Source organism: Anolis carolinensis, chromosome 1, assembly GCF_035594765.1.
Source record: "Anolis carolinensis isolate JA03-04 chromosome 1, rAnoCar3.1.pri, whole genome shotgun sequence".
In the NCBI taxonomy this organism is placed as follows: domain Eukaryota; kingdom Metazoa; phylum Chordata; class Lepidosauria; order Squamata; family Dactyloidae; genus Anolis; species Anolis carolinensis.
The window spans coordinates 21,868,690-21,890,418 of record NC_085841.1 but is presented as its reverse complement, the minus strand read 5'-3'; the positions used below and the strand labels follow the sequence as shown (position 1 = coordinate 21,890,418).

The 21,729-nt window shown below is 40.8% G+C and overlaps 1 protein-coding gene across 3 annotated transcripts in view; it reads right to left on the bottom strand.

Annotated features, from left to right (window-relative positions):
- Window positions 1-21,729, bottom strand: part of LOC100562073 (phosphofurin acidic cluster sorting protein 2) — a 254,605-nt gene that overhangs the window by 25,281 nt on the left and 207,595 nt on the right. For all 3 annotated transcript variants that reach the window (XM_062970944.1, XM_008104924.2, XM_008104925.2), the window contains exons 3-10: window positions 18,347-18,436; window positions 17,781-17,906; window positions 17,024-17,186; window positions 15,985-16,076; window positions 13,501-13,581; window positions 10,953-11,012; window positions 3,046-3,197; window positions 459-552 (exon numbers count right to left, since the gene is read on the bottom strand). In XM_062970944.1, coding sequence (XP_062827014.1) covers window positions 459-552; window positions 3,046-3,197; window positions 10,953-11,012; window positions 13,501-13,581; window positions 15,985-16,076; window positions 17,024-17,186; window positions 17,781-17,906; window positions 18,347-18,436 — 858 coding nt within the window. The remainder of the gene's footprint in view (window positions 1-458; window positions 553-3,045; window positions 3,198-10,952; window positions 11,013-13,500; window positions 13,582-15,984; window positions 16,077-17,023; window positions 17,187-17,780; window positions 17,907-18,346; window positions 18,437-21,729) is intronic.

Genomic DNA, 21,729 nt, shown 5'->3' with positions numbered 1-21,729 from the left:
AATGCAGTCAAGGAACGGTAGTTCCAATCCCACCCCAACTTTTCCAGGCTCTGTTCAAGCCCAATCATGCTCAAAGACGGCAGCCAAGGAAGGACTACTCCAAGGAAAAGAGGCTCCGTAGAACCCAAACATCAAAATATCCTTGTACTTTCACATGGAAACAGATCCCAGAGCCCCAGAATGGGAATATAGGGAATTCAGCAAGGATAAGATTGACTCAGGGAATCCAGCTGGCTTCCCCTAACCCATCACTCCTACACTGGGAAAGGAAGCAGCTCATCCAGGAAAAACAGGAAAAGGAAGGAGAAAGTAATATACAGCACAAATTGTTCCAGATAGTATATAAGGTTCTGGAGGGGAGAACCAAGCAAGAGAGTTTGGTAGCAGCGGAGGAGGAGGAAGGAGAAGGTGGAGGTAGAGGTGGAAGAGCAGAAAGAAGAGGAGGAGTAACAACTCACAGGGCTGCCCGACTCTCGCTCCTGCCCTTTTTGGCCGTGCAGACTGCTGATCTCAGTCTGGGAACCAGAGTGAGAGACACCCTCAAAAAAGCGCCTGCAGAAGAAACAGACGGACAGACAGACGGACAGACAGAGAGAGACGGACAGAAAGAGAAATGAGGAAGAAGTGAAGTCACCGTAACCTCAGGTTGAATCCCTCCCCAGCTTCCACATCAGCCCCCGTGAAAACAGTGCAAGCAAACCCACCACCAACACCTTGGCTTAGCATCCACACAAGAGAGATGGAGGGGAAGGGGAGGGCAGAACGGGCTCCAGGAAGGAAGAAAGGGCTGATCGTGATAAGCAAAGTTCAAAAAGGAAGATTCATTTCAGCAAAAATAAAAGACAAATCTTCTCCATGTTCAATTCATGAAGATACAGCTACCATCTTTCCTCCCAATCGACTAGAATGGAGTTGGCTTTGGTGGGCTGCTAAAACGGGCAAGGGGCTACATCCCTTCCAACTTTTTAAATCAAGGCTGTTAGCTGGGGAATAACTTATACTCAATGGATCTGTCTAATCCTCCTTGAAAACCACCTAAGCTAGCAACCATCTTCTGACTATGGAGTCCATAAATGTGTCCTGGGAAGCGGAGTTTCCTTTTGTTTGACATGATCTCAGCTTCCTTGGATAATCCCAAGCGTTTTTGTTGCAAGGCAAGAACAAAAATTCTCTCACTCTCCATTGTATCCCTATCATACATCCTTTTATAAACCTCCATGATGTATTCCCTTTCCTAACCTGTGGCAAAACAACATTTCTTCAAAACACACCCTCCAAACTCAATGCCCACAAGTATGTGCCGGGGACTGGCAGACTGGAGAAGACCGCTTTAGTCTGTTGGAGTGAGAATGCGTAATGAAAGATGCTAGAATTCCTTCACCACTTTAGCAGCCCTTTTCTATACATTGTTTTCCTCATAACAGGGGAATTTGCAAAGCACGAAGGGACTGCAGAGTTAAATACAGAGTTAAATTCATGTGCACACAAAAACATGCTTGTATGTCCAGGCTCTCAGACTTCCAAATAATCAGCTCAAAGCCTATCATAATAGAACATTTTGAATGCATCTAATAGCAGTTCGATACAACTTTAAATGTCATGGGTCCCTCCTAATGAATTATGAGATTTGTAGTTTTGTCAAGTACTTAGAAGTCTCATTAGAGAGCTCCATTCCCCTCCCCTGAAATAGCACTGGAGATGTTCAGCACAAATTCTGAAATACTTCACAAAAATCCCAAATTATGTAGGAAAGAATCATAATAGCCAAAGTGGTATCAGACTGCTTCAATTGAATAGTGAAGACACACTTCTGGCCTGCAGAGGAAAGTGGCATATAAAGATGGACATCAGAGGAGTTGGATTGCTGTGAGGAGTTGTTTGGCTTCTTCCTGCCTGGGGGAATCCTTTGTTGGGAGGTGTTAGCTGGCCCTGATTGTTTCCTGTCTGGAATTCCTCATTTTTCTGAGTGTTGTTCTTTATTTACTGTCCTGATTTTAGAGTTTTTTTTAATACTAGTAGCCAGATTTTGTTCATTTTCATTGTTTCTTCCTTTCTGAACAAAATCTGAAAGAATCCAACAAAGGATTCCCCCAGGCAGGAAGAAGTCAGACTTTGAAGCTGCAAGGCCATTCAATGCTAATCAAGCTGACCAATTGCACCATTCACATTCACAGACAAGAGTTCTTTCTCCCACCCTGGACCTCCCACAGATATATAAACCCCACTTCCATAGTTTTCCAACAGACCTCACAACCTTTGAGGATGCCTGCCATAGAGGTGGGCAAAACATCAAGAGAGTATGCTTTTGGAACATGGCTATACAGCCCAGAAAACCCACAGCAACCCAGTGATTCCAGCCATGAAAGCCTTCGACAACACATCAGAAGAGTTATCTCCCTTCGCTGAGGATGACAATCCCTGGCTGTATCTTGTTCGGCACCTGCATCCAAGGGGGCTGGTTCAGAAAAGATAGGGATAGCAACACCCTCCTCGCATCAGTCAATGCAGTTGCCACAGAAGGAAGCAGCATTTTGCTGCTCCATCCATTGCCGCTGGTCGGTTGCAGGCTTAATATGCAGGGCTCTCTATCACCCTGTCAAATCCAAGGTCAGCAGCAAGTTATCAACATCTATCACTAAGCTACTTTATAGCCCCAAACCTCCCTTTTCTGGACGAATGAATCAAAAAGGCAGAAGCCATGCCTCATAAGTCAACAGCACACACCCTGTTGTCAGGACACCAGCAAAGAGCCCAGCTCTGCTACAGGAAACGAAATGTGAAAGATGTAATCCTAAATTCGCATACCTAGGAATAAGACTTAAGTTCAATAACTCAATGGGGCTTTCTTCAGAGCACACAGGGACACGACTGTGCTGCAAGATTTCTGCTTCTAGCACAGGGATTGCATTGAGGACAACTCCAAGAAAGCGGGGAGGAAGGCTTTAAAACTCAGAAGAAACCCTAACAACACTCATAGAGCTCTTCTTGTCAGGGACCCATGAAGCCAGAGGCGGGCGGGTGTGCATTTCCTCTGCCAGACCTTACCTCAAAGTGGGCTTAGGAGTGCTGTGGACACTTTCGTTATCCTCTATTTCTGGACCACTGTCACTGTTGTTGCATTCCTCAAGGCTATCATAAAGCAGGCCCAGGTCTTCCTCCACCTCCTGAGTCTGATCCACTGGGTCAGAATCCAAAACCTGCAGAACCCAAAGCAAAAGATCACGTCACAGCTGAAATCACGCTACACCATAATATCGACACCATTTTGGCCCAACTTATATACTTGAAAGAATCAAAACGACTGTAGTAAAGCTGAAAGCATTCCTAATCATGACAACAAAACAAAGAATCAAGTTTTGATCCCGTAAGTCATGAAATTTGATGGGTAGACCAATCATTCTCTTTTTCACTTTCAAACCAACCTACCTCATAAGATTCTTGTAAAAATAAAACAAGGAAGACAGTGTAGGAAGATATGTACATTGTCTTGAGCTCACTGGAGGAAAGGCATTCAAAGAGATATACTTACTTATTTATGTATTTTTGTGTTGCCTCCCAGCTCCCAAAGGCTTGCAAGGCCCAATTAAAACAACACATTTTAAAAGCACATCTACTCTTTAAAAACCTCCCATAAGCACTCTAAAAACAATACTAGAATCTCCTTTTAAAACAATTAAAACAGCCATTTCAAAACACTAAATGCCATGGCGAACAGTACCAGAAATTCAAATTAGACAGACTTGGCCTAACATCCTTGCATAGGGAATTTCAAACGGGTGACAAGAGAAAGCCCTAATATGGATATTCACCAACCTAACTTCATGAGATGTTGGGCTATGCAACAGGATCTCCTTGGAAGATATCAAATTTCTGGTAGGCTCATATAGGATGAGGCGGCCTTTCAGATAACCTGGCCACAAGGTGTTTAGGGCTTTGTAGCTCAACACCAGCTGCTTGAATCAACCCAGAAGTGAATTATAAACCAGTGCAGTTATACAATATTATAAAGTCTCTAAAATGCACACCTGGCAGCAGTTTGGATGCTGTATTTTCCACTAGCTGTAGTTTCCAAACACTTTTCAAGAAGAGCCCCATAAAGAATACATTACAGTAGTATGATGTAAATAATGCATGCAATACAATGGTCAGATCTGTCTTCACAAAGAAAGGATGCAGCAACCTGGCTTTCCAGGAGATGAACTGAACCCAAGAGCACCCCAAGTTACAAACCTGATCTTTCAAAGGGAAATAGTTGTGTTAGTCTGTTTTGGCATAAAAAGATATGGCTTATTTGGGGAAAAATTGGGAGGAACAAATTTCTAGCATAGGTTTTGTGACCTCAATCCACTTCATCAGATAGATCTGAAAGGATCTGATGAAGAGAACTGCATTGATGAAATGTCTTCTCTCCAATGTGCTACTCATTTTCTTTATTGCTTTTTATGGAGGAAAGTGGGATAGAAATGTAATTAATTAATACATGACTGAACAAATAAATGGAAAAAACAGAAAATAGCATCAGAAAATCTGTATTATTATTAACACTCAGAGCAATGCTTCTTCCTCCACTAAAGAGGGAAATCTGTAACCTGGAAAGCTACTGGCTCCTTCAATCGTGATACATTGACCTTCATAATATTGAATCTGTTTTCCTAGAGTTGGAAGAGCCCACAAGAGCTATCAAGGTCATCTTCAAACATGCAGATGTACACAACTCAATCACTTCGGGTAAGATGGCCATCTAACCTCTATTTAAAGATCTCCAAGGAAGGAGAGTCTACCACTTTATGAGTTCCATGAAACTAGAAAGGTTAAAGGGAAGAGCATGATATGAAGCTGACTGAATTTGATCTAATGACATCTTCACATCTTGGGGGATTTTGTCTTCTTAGGTTCTCTCAGATGGTCAACTCTTCAATGGGAGGCTAGGTTGGCTCCCTCCCTATTGGCTGTCCACCAGGAGGCAAAAAACTTTTTATTCGAGGGAGCTTGGCTGCTGAGAAAGGAATATTTCAGCATTTTTGGTATTTTTTACTAGTTTATTTTTAAATTAATATTTTGTAATTCAGTTGCGTTTTAATATTATAATAGCTTTTTAACATTATATATATTTTTAATCCTCTTATAAATTCTGTTCTATCTGTATCTGTATGAATCTTGTTCCGAGTCACCTCTACTGCAATCCTGTTGATTAATCCCAACTAGATTAGAGCCACAGAATCAACTGTTAGATTGGTGACTCAGCTCACAGAAACAATATAACTAATTCAATAGTTCTACTCTATTTGGGACCAATAATAGGATTTAAGGCCTTGAGTCTCAGTTCTTGGAGAAAGATGAGATACAAGTCAAATAAAATAAATTCCATTTGATTCATCTCACAGTATATCTTAAATCCTTAGTCTTGACTGGAGAAAACCCAGGCACTCAATTGTATTTGCCTATGTGTTGATTCACCATTAAAAGGTCTACTCTAATGAGGACAGATCAATACGATTTGAGATAACACCGATCTTCTGAAAGATAGCTCTTGCAGCACATGAAGGAGCTTTATGAGATCTTCTCCACAAAGACCTCACTGCATTTCCTCCTTTATAACCACCAGAACTGGAGTTATATGACTCATTGATTGCCCCCACTTGGGACTTGAAATGCGCCTGAATGTATATTTATATGTATAACTATGCAGGTTTTTTAATGTAAGCCCTTAATTTCAATGTAATTTAATTTAATTTAAATGGATTTTTAAATGTGATATAAATTGTTTTGATGTATATGTTCATGTTGTAAGCCGCCCTGAGCCCCCTGAGGGGTGAGAAGGGCGGGGTAGAAATGATGTAAAAATAAATAAATAAATAAATACTGCAAAATCTCTTCTCAGTATCTAGTTCAGAAGTGGTTTGTATTGGATTAGCTTGGGGTGGGAGTCTGAAAAGTTAACATTTCAAAGTAGCAGAGCAAGAGGAACAGGCAAACATTTTTCTTTTGAATTATGATTTCCCTTTATTTCTCAATTTGGGGATGGGAAGACGAGAGATGGGGGAGTTCTCTGTACGGTTTTTATTTAAATGTATTTATGATTTATTTAGCGTATTTATACACTGCCCTTCAGCCAAAATGCTCACAGAGAGTCTTAGAAATTATTAATTTGACAGTTCCTTGCCCTCAGGCTTATAGTCAAAATAAGAAAGAACATAAGGAAAAGACGATGATAGTGGTGACGGGAATAAGTCCAGAAGATGTTGGCTTCTTTCCCCCCCTCATAGAGCCAACAGCTGGGGCAAAGGAATGATGGAGCTGGGCCTGGCTGCTCTTCTCTCCTTTAGATACCCGAGCAATGGCAGTGGAGGGGTTCCCACTAGCTCTTCTTCTCTCCCTCAGGCGATAGTCATTGGAATATGAAGGATTCTGTTTTTCAGAAGATCATCAAAGATTTCTGGGTCCTAGCTGTGACGACAACAACAAATAAAAACTTCTTCTGTTTTGCCTCTGAATTTATTTGTTGGCAAATAAAGTTTGGGGGGTGGGGAACAAAACTGGGCTTTTATATGAAATTATTTTTGAGCTGGTACTGATCTCAAGTCCCTAAATTCAGAATATGCTTAGAGACACTTTGTTCTTAATCTACCTTTATCCATCACAGCCACTCTTTTGCACCTGGTTGCAGTTGGTGTATTGAAAGAGTTTGAGTAAAAATTCTGGAACTTGATTTATGCCAGTTTGCATGCAACTGGAAATTCTACTTTTTAGATAACAACAGCCAGAATCTCCCAATCCTGGGATTCATAATAATAATCAAAAAGGAACTTTTCAAGCTCAAGTTTGGCCTTATCTGATTTATGAGGATAATCATGTTGTAATCCGCTTCACACATCTTTGAGACCTTGGCTTGATTCATATTTCTTATATGCTCTCTTATCATTTAATTTGTTTTGTCAGTGTTGCAATAGATGCAGCATATGTACTTGCATTGCAGTACGTTTCAAAAAAGATTCTAAGTGAGTGCCAGATTCTGCACAAAATACTTTGCTCTATACAAAATTACCCACATAAGGAGATTAGAGAAGGCCAACCTCTACGAGTACAGCTTGTCTTTAGAGAAACAAGACAGCTGGTCTGCAAGTTGAGTTTTTCTTGTTTAACAAAACTTTTTGAAAAATATAACACATCATAAAAAACCCTGGAAGATCTCTTATCACTGCCTTGTCAAGATATTGTTTTAAAGAGGTCCCTTAAGACACACAGTTTCTTTGCCTTTCTAGGGCAGAATTATGTCATGTCAAAAGCAACTCTCTCACAGTTTTCTACATCAGCCTTCAGGAAGAAAAGTCAGATTTATGTAGCATTAGGAATTTTTTAAAGACTCACCCCATACACTCTGCACGAATTCTGAGCTAAATCAATTACAGTAGACTCACTGAATCATATGGAGTCTTAGGGAAACGCACTGATTCTATGGGTTTATTTTACAGGAGACCAACAACTGAATTTAGCTTTTTGTATACAGTGGAAGGGACGGGACTCTGTACATATGGAAAACAGAGGACAGATTTATTTCTATGGTGTCGACAATAGGTTTGGACCTGATTTCAAATGCTTACTCAGTTGTTGTCACAGTCTCTATGCCAATTTCCATCCAAATATTCAACTTACAGCAAGAGTTCTTTGACACTGAAATTGAGTGGCTTGTAGAGTAGCCAGCTCACCTTTTGCTAAAAGTTTATTTTTTAAAAAAGAAGTAAGGGATGCTTTAGCTGAAGATTCCCAGCATCGTCAGAGAGGCTACTGTCTGACCAGTGTAGTCTCTTCCAACTCTACAGTTCTATAATTCTGTGAAATAACAAGAGGAACAAGACTATTTTGTGAACCATGAGTACATCTATACTTTAGAATTAATGCAGTTTAACACCACATTCACTGCCATGGCTCAATGTTATGGAAGTCTGGGAGTTGTAGTTTCACAAAGTCTTTAGCTTTCTCTGCCTCACCAAACTTCAAATCCTGGGATTTGACAACACTAAGCCATGGCAAATAAAATGATATCAAACTGCATTACGTCTACTGTATAAATACACCCTAAAATTTCAGAATACTTAAAATGTAATTTAGCTTTCACTGGGACACAGGATTGATCTAATCATGTGCCTTAGAATAGCCGCAGCCTCTCATGTTAGCCTTTGTTCAGTCCCTAGCTATTGGAAAATAACTGCACCCAGTCTCTGGGCACATATCTTTTTGGCAAATGTGATTCTCCATGAATATGTGGAGACCACCTTTTGAAAACCACTAGTCAAGAAAAGCATGGCCTTGTTAGAAGTCAGCTCTCTGAACAAGTGATATTCACAAGCATTAATGTAATGGCACACAGGTAACTCAGCTGTTAAATTGAAGAACCATGTCTTTGAACTGCTAAGTTCAAAGACATACCACTACAAAAATATATTTGGTTGTTTCTTTGAAGTTGTAACTGTAGTTGCACTTGCCCAAAACATATTCACTACCTTAAAACCAATTAATTTAATATATGCACTCAGATTTTTTTTTTTAAAAAAAACAGTCTTCTTTGAAAAATAACATTTCTTGTTTACTCACAAACATATTGTATTAATTCACAATACAGGCACATTTCTTATTTAAGTTCAGTTATTGATAGAATGTAGTTACTGTCTCTGTGTTGAGTACACAGAGTATCATTCTTACTAAATAGTCCATAGTCTTTAAGTATACTTCTACTCACTGAAGTCCATAAGCATACTTCTTTATTGAAGTCCAAAAAACATCATGCATCCACCTTCACTGAGGTGTAAAGCAGACTGAATACAAAATGGAGTCCTGAGTCTGAACATGCTCAGTACAATCACATGTCTATATCCTCTCCCACACCAAAGAGGTAAGTAAAACTGGCAAATCAGCAAACACATAGAATACAGGTTAGCAAATATAAACATTAATAAATCAAATAGTGAGAGACAACCTTAGGAGGTTGCTATTTCCAACACTAGCATCTCCAAGATAATGTAAAACAGAAGTCTGGAAATGAGTCTGCAAAAAACACCATTCACTGGGTTTAAGATTCATCAACAGTAAAACAAAACCCTTTCTTAAACACAGAGGAAAATAGCTCTGAGAGTTATGTACAAATAATCGCCTTTGTTTATGTCCAATGTTTCAGTGTAGAGTTGGCTCAAACATAGACTTCCATCTTTTTATTCCTCTGCACCTGAGGACTTTAGGGACACTGGTCCTAAAACACTATCACATCAATGCTACCAAGACTGGCACCTTATTTTATGCCTGACCTTGACATGTTGGAAGTACCCATCAAAAAAACCACGGCAAGCTTTAATCAGGTCACAGAGGAAAACATGAGAAGCATAATGGTCCCTGCAACATATTCATCTAACTCAGGCATGGGCAAATTTCAGCCCTCCAGGTGTTTTGGACTTCCAATTCCCAGCTGTTAGGAATTGTGGGAGTTGAAGTCCAAAACACCTGGAGGGGCAAAGTTTGCTCATGCCTGATCTAACTGAATCCACTGGGGTTGCCTCCCATTTTTGCAAGGGAAAGAAACAAATGATAGAGTTGTCAGATATCCAATGAATTCTAGGAAACCTCTCCCCAGTCTTCCTGATTCAGTGACCTGCAGCAGTTAGAGCCAAGCTTGGCAGAGTTTACTGCTTTGGACTATTAAATCCTAGAAGCATAGCTAGTGGATACTGGGAACTGTAGTTCAGGAAAAACAATTCTCCTAAGCTATGAGGCAAAGAAAACAGATACTATTTCCAGCATTTCAGAAGTAACTAAATAACACTGTCCACTTTCCCCTTCTTGATCCTGGCTATTCTTTGTAACCAAACAGCATTGCGTGGCCCTGTGGCAACATCTTCTGTGACCTGCTGTGATCTGGTAGGACCATTATGGGTGTGGAAATCTTTAATGATGATATTTCAATGATAGAAACCCAGCAGAGAAAACAAAACCAACAGGATAATGCTGTAACATAAAAAGGGGAACATATTGGCCATTAGGAGATGTTTGGCAGAAAGTGATTTCTTTCCCTCTTTGGTTCAGAGAAGATGGCATTAAAAGAGCATGTTAATGACATTTGCAGATATTACTAATGAGGGAAGCTGTGAATGCTAAATGAGGACAGGAAAAAATGATTAAAAGGGGACCTAGAAAGTCTTTTTTTTCATCTGCAGGAAATAACAAGCAACGGCATATTGTGAGAGTGGGAGGAGGGAGGGTGGTTAACCTACTTCTAACAAATGGGGAGTGGTGTACATGTGTGTGTGCATGAGAAAGACTTACGATACTATGATTATCCTTCTGGACCAAAACTATAAATATATGAACCAGATTCGTCTCTAGCTGAGTGCAGCCTTCCATAACCCGTTGCCACCAGAAATGTTGGACAGCAATCCCTGTTGTTTCAAGCCAGCAAAATCACACTGCCTGGGGGGGGGGGGGGGGGGATGAGATAGCAAACTCATATATCTGGATGTTGCCATTGATCGAAAGGCTGATTCTACTGGAAGAATGAAGGACCCTTAGTTAGACCCCAATCCAATGTTGGACCAAACTCTTATCAGTTCTCACTACTTGAGTAATAGTGATGATGGGAGCTGTGTAGCCCACAGATTCTCTATCTCCCAATTTTATTGTATCTCGCTAGAGATTGCATCTTGCATACATGGAGCTACAGATTATTCCAACATGTAATAACAGGCAAAGATCTCTTCTGTGTTTTGGTCCAGGGCACTTTGCTTCAATAGCCCACACTAACTCTAAAAGCCTTGGCAACCAGCACATTTAACTCTTCTCCCACAGAAAGCAAGAGGAACATGGATAGACATGAAGTCTACACTACAATCTTGATCACAAGCTCATAGTGAGGTGAGTTTTGCAAGAAAGGAAACACGTTGGACAGAGACAGGCTTACAGCCTCTTACCTCATCAGTCACTTTGAACCTCTTCAGCAAGGCAACGAATTTCTGCTTGAAGTTTGGTTGCTGCAATGAAAAGGAAATCAATGAGAGTGCAGTTGGGTTTTCATTTACCACTTTACTTGACCACAAAAACCACAGCTGGGGAAAAAAGATACTTCTGGGGACTATGGAGGCTTTTTTTTATAATGATGACTATGGCAACCATATGCTAGGGTGTTGGGAACTGTACTCCAAAGAAGAGTGTAATGTTTCCAATTTCTGGAAGCATGCAAAGCAAAATTCAGGTTTTTCCTGAGGTGAATGAGTGCTCAACTCACAGAGAAGACAGAGAATCCTTGTAGGTCCAGATTTTTTTTGGGGGGGGGGGGGGGTTCTGAGCAGGCTGTCAATGATTCCCCACACAAACTGGTTACCATCTTCACCCAACAGTTGATGACACTTGGGCTTCTTACTGGGAATGCTACAGAATGTTTTCCATCCCCTTTCACTCGTGGCATTTACTGCAGCTTCCATTCTTGTTATAATACTGGTACTGCCAATGGGTATGGCTATTTACATGAGTAAAGCAAGGAGCGATGAGAGAGCAGGCATCAACCCTCAGCCTTAACAAATATCAGCAGAACATTGTTGGGAGAGATTGGTGTCTGTATCAAGTCCTTGAGAGACCTGTCAAGATGTACAGACCCTTACTAAACCCTTAGCTGCTGGTGCTTTGCTCTGTCCCCATGTTATGGTACTCCTCCCCAGTTACAGTTCCCTACCTAGAGGTCTCTATAACATGGGTATGGGCAAACTTTGGCCCTCCAAGGGTTTTGGACTTCAACTCCCACAATTCCTAACAACTGGTAGGCTATTAGGAATTGTGGGAGTTGAAGTCCAAAACACCTGGCGGGCCCAAGTTTGCCCATGCCTGCCATAACATATGCCATATAGGTGGCATTTGACATCAGAGAGACTTTCTAAGATGTATAAAGCCATCTCTGTATAATACTGGAAATGTGAGCACAATGTTGGAACATTTTATCATACGTGGTGGTTTTTCAAAAAGGCTCAGAAATATTGGTCTCAGACACAGATTATGCTGGAAGAAATGATTACAGCTGAATCTACGAGACCAAAGTTTCATCTGTTGGAAATGCTGGATGACCAATTTAGAAAGAAACTTTGGAAGACTATTACATTGTATGATAACTGCGGCAATAATTGGTTATGCTCAGAGACGGAAGGAACCAACCATCCCAACGCAAGAAGAAAAACGGATGAAGATCTGTGAACTAGCTGAGATGGACAAATGTACTATGCTGATTAAGGAGAAATCTTTGAATGATTTAAGAAAGACTGGGACTTGTTTATTAGCTATGCACAGCAGTAACACTATGTAACAAAATTTGAAAAAAAAGGTCTGTTCCCGGTTTGAAAAGCGTTACTCCTGCTTAATTGTGCAGCACTTACTTTGAAAGTAGTTGTTATGCTCCAGAAACTTCATATTTGTGGCTGCCACAAACTATGTTGAATTGGTTGAAACTCTCTGAGATATTCATTGAAAAAATATAGCAAAATATGCTGGAGAACGTCCCACAAAAACATCTCCAGCCCATCCTCTGTTGGATATCAGCTAGCACACCAATGACTTAAATCAAGAAACAGCTTTCTAAGATCTACAGAGATACTCACAGGAATACCTCAGCAAGCAAGAGTCCAAAAGTGTCAGGTGAAAACCCAGAACCTCAATCAGTGGCTGATACTAGATGAAAAACTCCCCTCTGGGCACACAGAAGACTGGGTGACTTGTAAGGCACTGAATGGTCTGTGCTCTGGCACCACGAGATGCAGAGCCAACCTTAAGAAATGGGGCCACAAAGTGGAGTCCACGACATAAGAGTGTGGAGAAGAGCAAACCACAGACCACCTATTATAATGCAACCTGAGCCCTGCCACGTGCACAATGGAGGACCTTCTCACAGCAACACCAGAGGCACTCCAAGTGACCAGCTTCTGGTCAAAGGAAATCTAATATAATGTCAAGTTTTCTAACTTTGTGTGTTTTAAAAAATATATAACTGTATTTCCAATTTGATACCGGAGGGACGAATTTTGTCCATGCCTGGTATAGTCTGAATTCTTGAACAGATTTGGCCCAGTCATCTGCCTAAGCACTTGTCCTGAAAGTAGTTCATAAAATCACTTCATGGAGTTTCATGGAAGTGGTTAAATAGGAAGTGAGTAAACAAGACAAGCAGGACATGCCATATGGTGTTGTGGTATGGGTGCTAACCAGGCAAAGAAGGTTGGCACTTTTTTGTCTCTACAAACCTTAGGGCAAAAACTAAACAAGAGCTTTAAACCTCCTCTTGCTAGATGCCAGGTCCAAGAGATCAAGAGAAGCAATGAGTTCAATTGCTAGATATTCCTACAACAGTGCCACACTCTAGGCTGCCATCTGCTGTGAGAATCAGACAGCCTCCCACCTCCAGTCTCTGCAGCTGGATATTCACACCATGCTATTTCCCACTTTTCAGAATCATAGAAACAAGGGAACAATTGACTTTACTCTTGTCATCGAGGTGGTTCTGATCATTTTCCGCCTGGCTTTCTTCGGCTTCCGCACTTCGTCTTCTTCATCATATAAATCCTGAATATCAAGAAAAGGCAACACACAATCAGAAGAATCTGGCATGCAAAGTGCTCTCCTCCTCCCTTCAAATTCTTCCTAGGATTTTTGTATATTGAATTCCTTACAAGGCATCTTCTAGAAAAAGATCAATAATGTTGGAGGGGTTTATCCAAAAGGCAGCTTACAAAGTCTTGGAAAATTACCTTATCAAACTAATGAGCCGAGCTTGGGAAAGTTAATTTTAGACTGCAAGTCTCAGAATTCCCTGTCAGCGAAATAACCGCTGTCTTCTTAAACAAGAGAAGGAGGGAGACAATTTCCTTATAAACCTCAATTTTACATGGCAGAAAAAACATTCCTCCCATCTGCAGTCCCTGGGATTGGGCCTCTCTCCTACAATAAGAGCCATCTGCTACCCATCTTTTTCATTCCTCTCTATTTTATGTGAGACCATTCCAAGCTGAATAGTCAGTCCTCTACATTCGCTGTAAAAATAGAAATCCTGTAAATAAAGGTTGACAAAACGTTGCCCTGGGGGACATAAAAATTCATTGAGAGGTGTTTTCTTACATCCTCCAGCAAAACGTTATGGTTAGCCTCCGGACCTAGAGATTGCTAGAGAGATGGGTTAAACCTTTGTGCCAGCTGAACTGCTGACCTGAAGGTGGGGTGAGCTCCCATCTGTCAACTCTAGCTTGTGGGGACATAAGAAAAGACTCCTAGCTAACACATTCGGGTATCCCCTGGGCAACGTCCCTGTAGAGAGCCAATTCTCCCACGCCAGAAGTGACCTGCAGTATGTTCTCAAGTCGCTTCTGACACGATAAAAAGAATCATATTAAATCTCATCTGCCAAAATTAAGCCCACAAGGGTTGACTGTGGCACTGACACAAGGCAGAAACAAGAAGTGCCCGGCATCAATGCAACCACAGCTAGAAAGGACAGCACCGGGAGAAAATCGTGCGTCTTAATCAAGGCAGGAGTGGGAGACAGGTACATCAGGATCTATTGGAAGATTTCCGGGTAATTTGCAGTATATCAGCAAAGTTGTCTAGCACCAAATGGATTAACGATAATGACAGTAAAAAAGACCTTTCTCCTCTTCTGAATTAATCTATACTGGAATCAAGAAAGCCTGGAGGGAAACTAGAAGTGGATTGAATGTTTATGTATGTATTAATTAAAATATTTCTATCCTAGTGTAGAGCCGGAGATTTCACGAAAGGGTACCGACAATAAAATGAGTCTAGCATTGTAAAAATAGTTTTAAAAAATTCAACAGGGAAAAATGAATGACTACAACACCCATGATTTCATAGCACTGAGCTATGGCAGTAAAAGTTGTGCCAAACTGCATTAATTCTACAGTGCAGAAGCTCCCTAAGAGATGATATGATAGCCATCGCTGAATATCAGAAACTTTGATATGTAAGCAATAGAAAGGATATAAACGTACAGTCCAAAAATGTTTCTTCAAAATATCACCAATAGTCCACACTTCCAAGATACAAGAATAAAGTACAAGGAACAAGGTGGAAAAATCCAAAAACACAAGGCAGTGTACAATCTCAATAGTCAAGGCATGAACTGGGTAAACAGGAACCATGAAACAAAACACACTGGGAATCAAAGAACAGGAACTTGGCAGAACAAGAACCAGGAAGCTAAAAATCCATTTGAGAAACTTAGAGCATGAACTTGGCATGACTGGTTTGAATCACCAACATTGACCCCAATGAAGCAAAAGGCTTTTTCCTTTCTCTTAAAAAGTCTCCTGCAGTGACAAAAACACATTTGGTTTCACTTTCTCACCAGATAATTTATCTGCTCTTTTTTCTCAAAGGTGAACTGACCTTCAAAGGATCTGGGAACTCTCTCTGTTTACAGAGGTCTCGGTGTCTATCTGCAAACTCATTAACCTCTCCATCTGCATCTGCATCTGCATCTGACAAATCCTCCTCAGAAAACCGGCCCTTTTCAGGAATGTGGTTTTGAGTCTCTGGCCTCCCCATTCTGCAGAAACCTCTGGCTGTAAGGCAAGCCTGTCACTACTATCATCCCCATTGCAATCAGACAAAGACACAGAAACCTCATTGACATCAGACACTATCACAGGCTGGACTACAACACCTGGGGACCCACAGGTTGAAAACCACTGCAATATAAAGAACTATTTTTTTAACTGTAAGAGCAGTTTGACAACAGAATGAGTAGTCTTGGGGAGTGAGATATAGACTCTCCTTCTTTGGAGGTCTTCAAACAAAAGCTGGGTGGACATCTCTAAGGAGTGGTTTAGCTCTATGGTGTGGGATTGTACTAAATGGACCTTGTGGTCCCTTCTAGCTCTAGCATTCTATGGTTCCATGACACAAATGTGATAAAAGAAATTTGCAGGCAGGAAAGAGGGAGGAAGCAAATACCTGGCCTTGGACTGCATCATCACTGGCTTCCTGCTCAGAAGAGAAACTGTCATCCTCTTCTTCTGAATAATTATCAATATCTGGAGAGCGGTCTGGAATGAGAAAAGGCAGACACTATGGATAAATGAACCTGAACTTCTAAAAGAGGAATGAAGCAAAATATACACAAGTGAAAGGGAACTTCTAATAAGCCAATCTCTCTGATTTTGGCATCCTCTGGATATATAGCATCATAGTTAATATACTGTCAAAGCCTTTCATGGCCAGAATCACTAGGTTGCTGTGAGTTTTCCAGGCTGTATGGCCATATTCCAGAAGAATTCTCTCCTAACGTTTCGCCCACATCTATGGCAGGCATCCTCAGAGGTTGTGAGGTCTGTTGAAAACTAGGCAAGAGGGATTTATAATATATTTGAGAACACAGAAATGCTGGACCACTCTAATAACTACCATGTCAGACTACACAGAGAGGTCACTGAAATCCACAAGCATGTGGGCAATTTCCACAGAAAGGAGGAAACCATGAAAATGAACACAGTCTGGCTTCCAGTATTTAAAAATCCTAATATCAAGACAGTAAATAAAGAACAACATTCTGAAACAGGAGAATTCCAGATAGAAAACAATCAGGGCCAGCTAATACCTCCTAGCAAAGCATTTCACAGGCAGCGAACAGCCAGTCCTTGAAGCTGCAAAGCCATTAAATGGCAATCAAGGTGGCCAATTGCCACATTAACACTTGCCTCAAACAGGTAAGAGTTCTTTCTCCCACCCTGGACTTTCTACAGATATATAAATCCCTCTTGCCAAGGTTTCAACAGACCTCACAACCTCTGAGAATGCCTGCCATTGATGCAGGCGAAATGTCAGGAGAGAATGCTTCTGGAACATAGCCATATAGCCCGGAAAACTCACAGCAATCAAATATTAATTCATAATAATATGAAAATAAGAGTTAAAAATCAATGTATAAGGAGGATGCTAAGGTGAGATTGAATTAAATCCCCACATGGTTTTCACTCTTAAGAGCATACATTACCAGAAGCTTTAATTTTAGGACCAGAGGGGACATTCCCATCTTCATGGTCAATGGGCTGGCTGGAGAGGGAATAGATGCTGATTTCGGCCACCCGGATGCTCACATCCTTTATGTTGCTGTGCAAGCCCAAAAGCTGCCCTCCATCGGTTGGATGCTGCATGACCTAAGGGGAAAAAAGAATTAACTTCAGTGAAGGAATCCTCTTAGGAAGCTGTTTTCCATCCATTCAGATCACTGGTCCCTTTAGTTCAGTGCTGTTGCCCCTCACTAAAAACAGCTCTCCTGGTTTTCTGCCTTCTATGTGTTACAGGACTTGGGGTGGGATGGAGAAAAGGAGCCATGATTTGTAGCTGTGTTTAAGTGTTAAAGAGTAAAAAATGATCCAGATATTTCTTTTTCCAGTTGAAAGCTGTTTGGGGAGATTTCAGAAACTGCAGAAAACATCTTGGGGCCAAACTTTATCCCCTGAATGGACCAACCATCTGAGCTAGAATAAGGTAATTTCCAATATCCCTATGTCTTTAACATATCTCCTCTGAGGTATCAGTGTCTTTCAATGAATATTAAATGACAAAATCCTTGGCAAAGTGTCCAGCTACCAGAACAGTATCCTATACAACAGACCTGGGCAAACTTTGGCCCTCCAGGTGTTTTGGACTTCAACTCACACAATTCCTAACAGCCTGTCCTGCTATACAAGCAACTCCAATCAGCTCTAAGATGGTTTAAGGTGTAAAATGCCTGCTGATTCCCTTACCTCAGCCATGTTAATAATGCCCACGGCCAGAGTTTTGTAGCCCAAAATTGTGCGGTTCTTGTATCTTTTTCTGCGCTGGAGCATGATTTGAAGCTTGTTGCCATCTCTTTTCAGGAAGTGTGGGTACTACAAAGGAAGGTACAGAAACATATACTGTTTTTCCACGCCACTATGACTCTACATCTATTAGAAAACCTAGGAAACAGCTTTAACCTCCTATGTTTCTCTCTTCTATGCTCATTTTCAAAATCACCGCAAGCCCTTTACTCATCCCAATCCCTTGCACATCAATGAAGAATCTCAATCTGTAATCTTAAAACACTTCCGAGGGAGTAAGATCCCCTGAATATAATGGGGCATGCTTCTAAGTAAGCACAAAAAGCATTTTGCTATCCAGTACCCTATTCTATCCTCCTTTAGGAAGACCAAACTCTATTAACTGAGCTAAAAAGGAATCCCCAGTGATGCATTGTCTCTTCACTAGACAGCTGGACAAATAGGCAAGAATATTACCTATCTCACTCAGGGAGGTAACTCTGCTTTCACAGCCACAAAGGTCAAATTACCTGCAATGAAAAGGTCAGTTCCAGGTCGGTTTCCATCAAGCCTCCCGGGGGTAGAACATATTCATTGGATCTCAGGACTCTCTTTGAACCCTGTAATGAGAATAGGAATCAAGTGTTAGTGTCAATCATTGCACCAAAAATTCAACCGATCTAGCTCCAGTTTCCCCTACGCAGCTGGCCACAAACAACAACAACAACAACAACAACAACAACAACAACAACAGGGAAGTTAGAGACTTGAAATCAGAGTCTGAAAAGTTATTGTTTGGATCACAACTCCTCAAATCCTCCCGCCAACATGGATACTTACTGGGAGATACTGGGAGTTGAAGTCAAAAAGCAATTATTTCAATCACTAATTGGGACGCAACTAGAGCACTCTCTTCATGACAAAGGTTGTGTGCTATACAGTGTTCCCTCACTTATCGTGGGGGTTATGTTCCAGGACCACTCGCAATAAGTGAAAATCCGCAAAGTAGGGACACTATATTTATTTTAATATTTATACATTATTTTAGTAGTTATACACTATTTTAAGTCTTTATCAACCAATCGTGTGTTGATAAATCGCCTCCCTCTCCTCCCGTTGCTGCTTGAACTCCTTTTCTCTTCCTTTGGCTTTTCCTTCCTTTCTTCCTTCCTTAGGCTATAAATTGTAATTTTTTATGATTTATAATATTCTTTTGGAGTTCATGGAAAAACTGCAAAAGGAGCAAATCCGTGAAAAGTGAACCACGAAATAGTGAGGAAACACTGTATTCAGATAGGAAGGAAGGAAGGACAGAAGGAAAAAATATATAACAGTAAACAAGAAAAAAGAAAAGGAAACAAGAGTAAGGAGGGGAGGGAAATCAATAACTTAAGAGGCAACTGGATAGAACACTTTCTCCTAATAAATAACCAAGCAAAATCCACAATGAAGCAATCCAATAGAGAGTGGTTTAGAAACAGAGAAATTGCTTTTCCTTTTGAAATTCGTCCTTATATACTTTATATGTATTGTATAAATAAATATGTGAGATCAAAGGCAAACACAAATCCAAGGATCCATAGAAACACTCATTTTTCATACCAGTTGGCAAGTCTGAATTTGAGTGAAAAGGGTATGACCCCTATCATCCACCAAGACCAAGGTGTTACACACTCACTGACCCAAGTAATCACTGCTAAATCCACAATTTCGCTGGTAGGAAAAGGAAGAAGAATTTGGATGGTAAGAAACAGAAATACTACACAGTTCCAGGCAGGCATGGGGGACTTTTTTATGATGGGGAGACATGTTTGAACCCTTTTGCACCTGGAAAGAAATGTTTCTTTATCATCAGATTCCCTAGCTGAAATGCCAAATGGGTTGTATATTGATTACATGGATATTTTAACTGATTCTATTTTAATAGAGGTTGTTTTATCCAAATTATATACCTAGTTTTTGTAATGTTATTATTTTCATGTTGATGTATTTTATGTATGGCATCTCTGTGTGCTGTTTTGTAAGTTGCCCCGAGTCCCTATGAGAAATGCTGGAAGTGTATACATAAATAAATTATTATTATTATTATTATTATTATTATTATTATTATTATTATGGAAGCATTAGTTGAATGTGCCGTGACCATCATTTCTCTTCTGTTTTTCATATATGGGGAAAACAGCAAAAGAGTAAGAGCCTTGGACTGCCCCCCCCTTCCAAGGATCCAGTTATACCAGTTCCACACTATTTAAGTTCCCTTTTCCATATTATGGAACTTAGGGACTTGTAGTTCACACCACTTTGATTGTCATAGGTCCATCCTAAGGAGTATGAAAACTGTAGTTTGGGCTAGGAACACAGACGGTACCAAAGGACGAATGAGCTATAATCTAATTCAATCTGTAGCATAGAGAGATACGGTGGGAAGAGGAGATGGCCCAAGCTCCGTAGCAGAGGATTTCAAGTATCACACCTAAGAATTGATATAATTTTATAGCACAGACTGACCTGCAATGCCTGCACTGGTATCCGTTTAAGACAAGATGAAAACATTTTCATTCTCCCTGGTATTGCATCATATGGCTGGTCCTCCAAATCCATAGTTTCAACCGTCCATGAAAAAAAATTCTAAAGAGCAAAACTGATTTTGCCATTTTATAGAAGGGATGCAATTTTACTATGCCATCATATATAGTGGGACTATGTTGTAGATCAGCCAGAGACTGATGGTTTAACTGAGGCTTTAGAGGGGGTTGTAGGCTTTCCTCTGGCACAAAGTGATGGGCTGTCAAGTCTGGGAAATTCAGACCTGGGAAATTATGTTTCTCTCTGTGAGAAAACTGGCTCAGAAAGTGCAGAGCCTCAAGGCCAGTCCAGGGAGTCAATAGTAGATAAGGATTCAAGTGAAGAGCTGAGTGATAAGGAGGGTCCCCAGGAGAAGCCACCTGTAGCTATGGAGATCAACAAAAGTCTCTGTTTACAAATCAGAGCTGAAAATAGAGTACGCCAGGCTGAGAGATTATGTGGAAAAGATGGGGAAAAAACTCACGGGTGATGTAATGCTTTCCATGGGTGGCTATTAAATAACAGGTTGTTTACTTTAAAGGCCTCCAGTGCTGCAGTGGGTTAAACCGCTGAGCTGCTGAACTTGCTGACTGAAAGGTCGATGGTTCGAATCTGGGGAGTGGGGTGAGCTCCTGCTGATAGCTCCAGCTTCTGCCAACCTAGCAGTTCGAAAATATGCAAATGTGAGTAGATCAATAGGTACAGCTCGGCGTAAAGGTAACAGCACTCCATGTAGTCATGCCGGCCACATGACCTTGGAGGTGTCTATGGACAACGCCGGCTCTTTGGCTTAGAAATGGAGATGAGCACCAACCCCCAGAGTCAGACACAACTGGACTTAACGTCAGGGGAAAACCTTTCCCTTTCCCTTAATTTAAGGGCAGTTCAGGCAATGCTGGGTTAGACTGAGAAGCTGAGTTCTCTCATTCATGCTTCAAGTCAAGCCATGATTTTGGATTTAATATATCCTGGCAGTTTTCTATGTTTCTGTTCATGTACTCCTGCTCAAGTCATACTAGTTATATCTTCCTGATTGTGGATTTATGCTGTATCCATGATTCCTGGTTGTTCCTGGACTTTGTTAGCTTTTGGAACTTTATGAGACATTTGGATTATTGTTTGGTTCTCACCTTTTGCTAAAACATTTTGGATTACCATATATATCTTCCTTCCTTATTCCTGATGTTTTATATGCCTTTTATCTGTTTTTACAATAAACTGTTTACTTATATTCCTGGACTTTTGTGTGGTGCAGTGGTCATAGGTGTTTCCAGGCCTGGAGTGCAACAGACTGCAGATTTTGATATCCGTGGTGGTGTCAAGGGCCCACAACATTTTAATTTTAGTC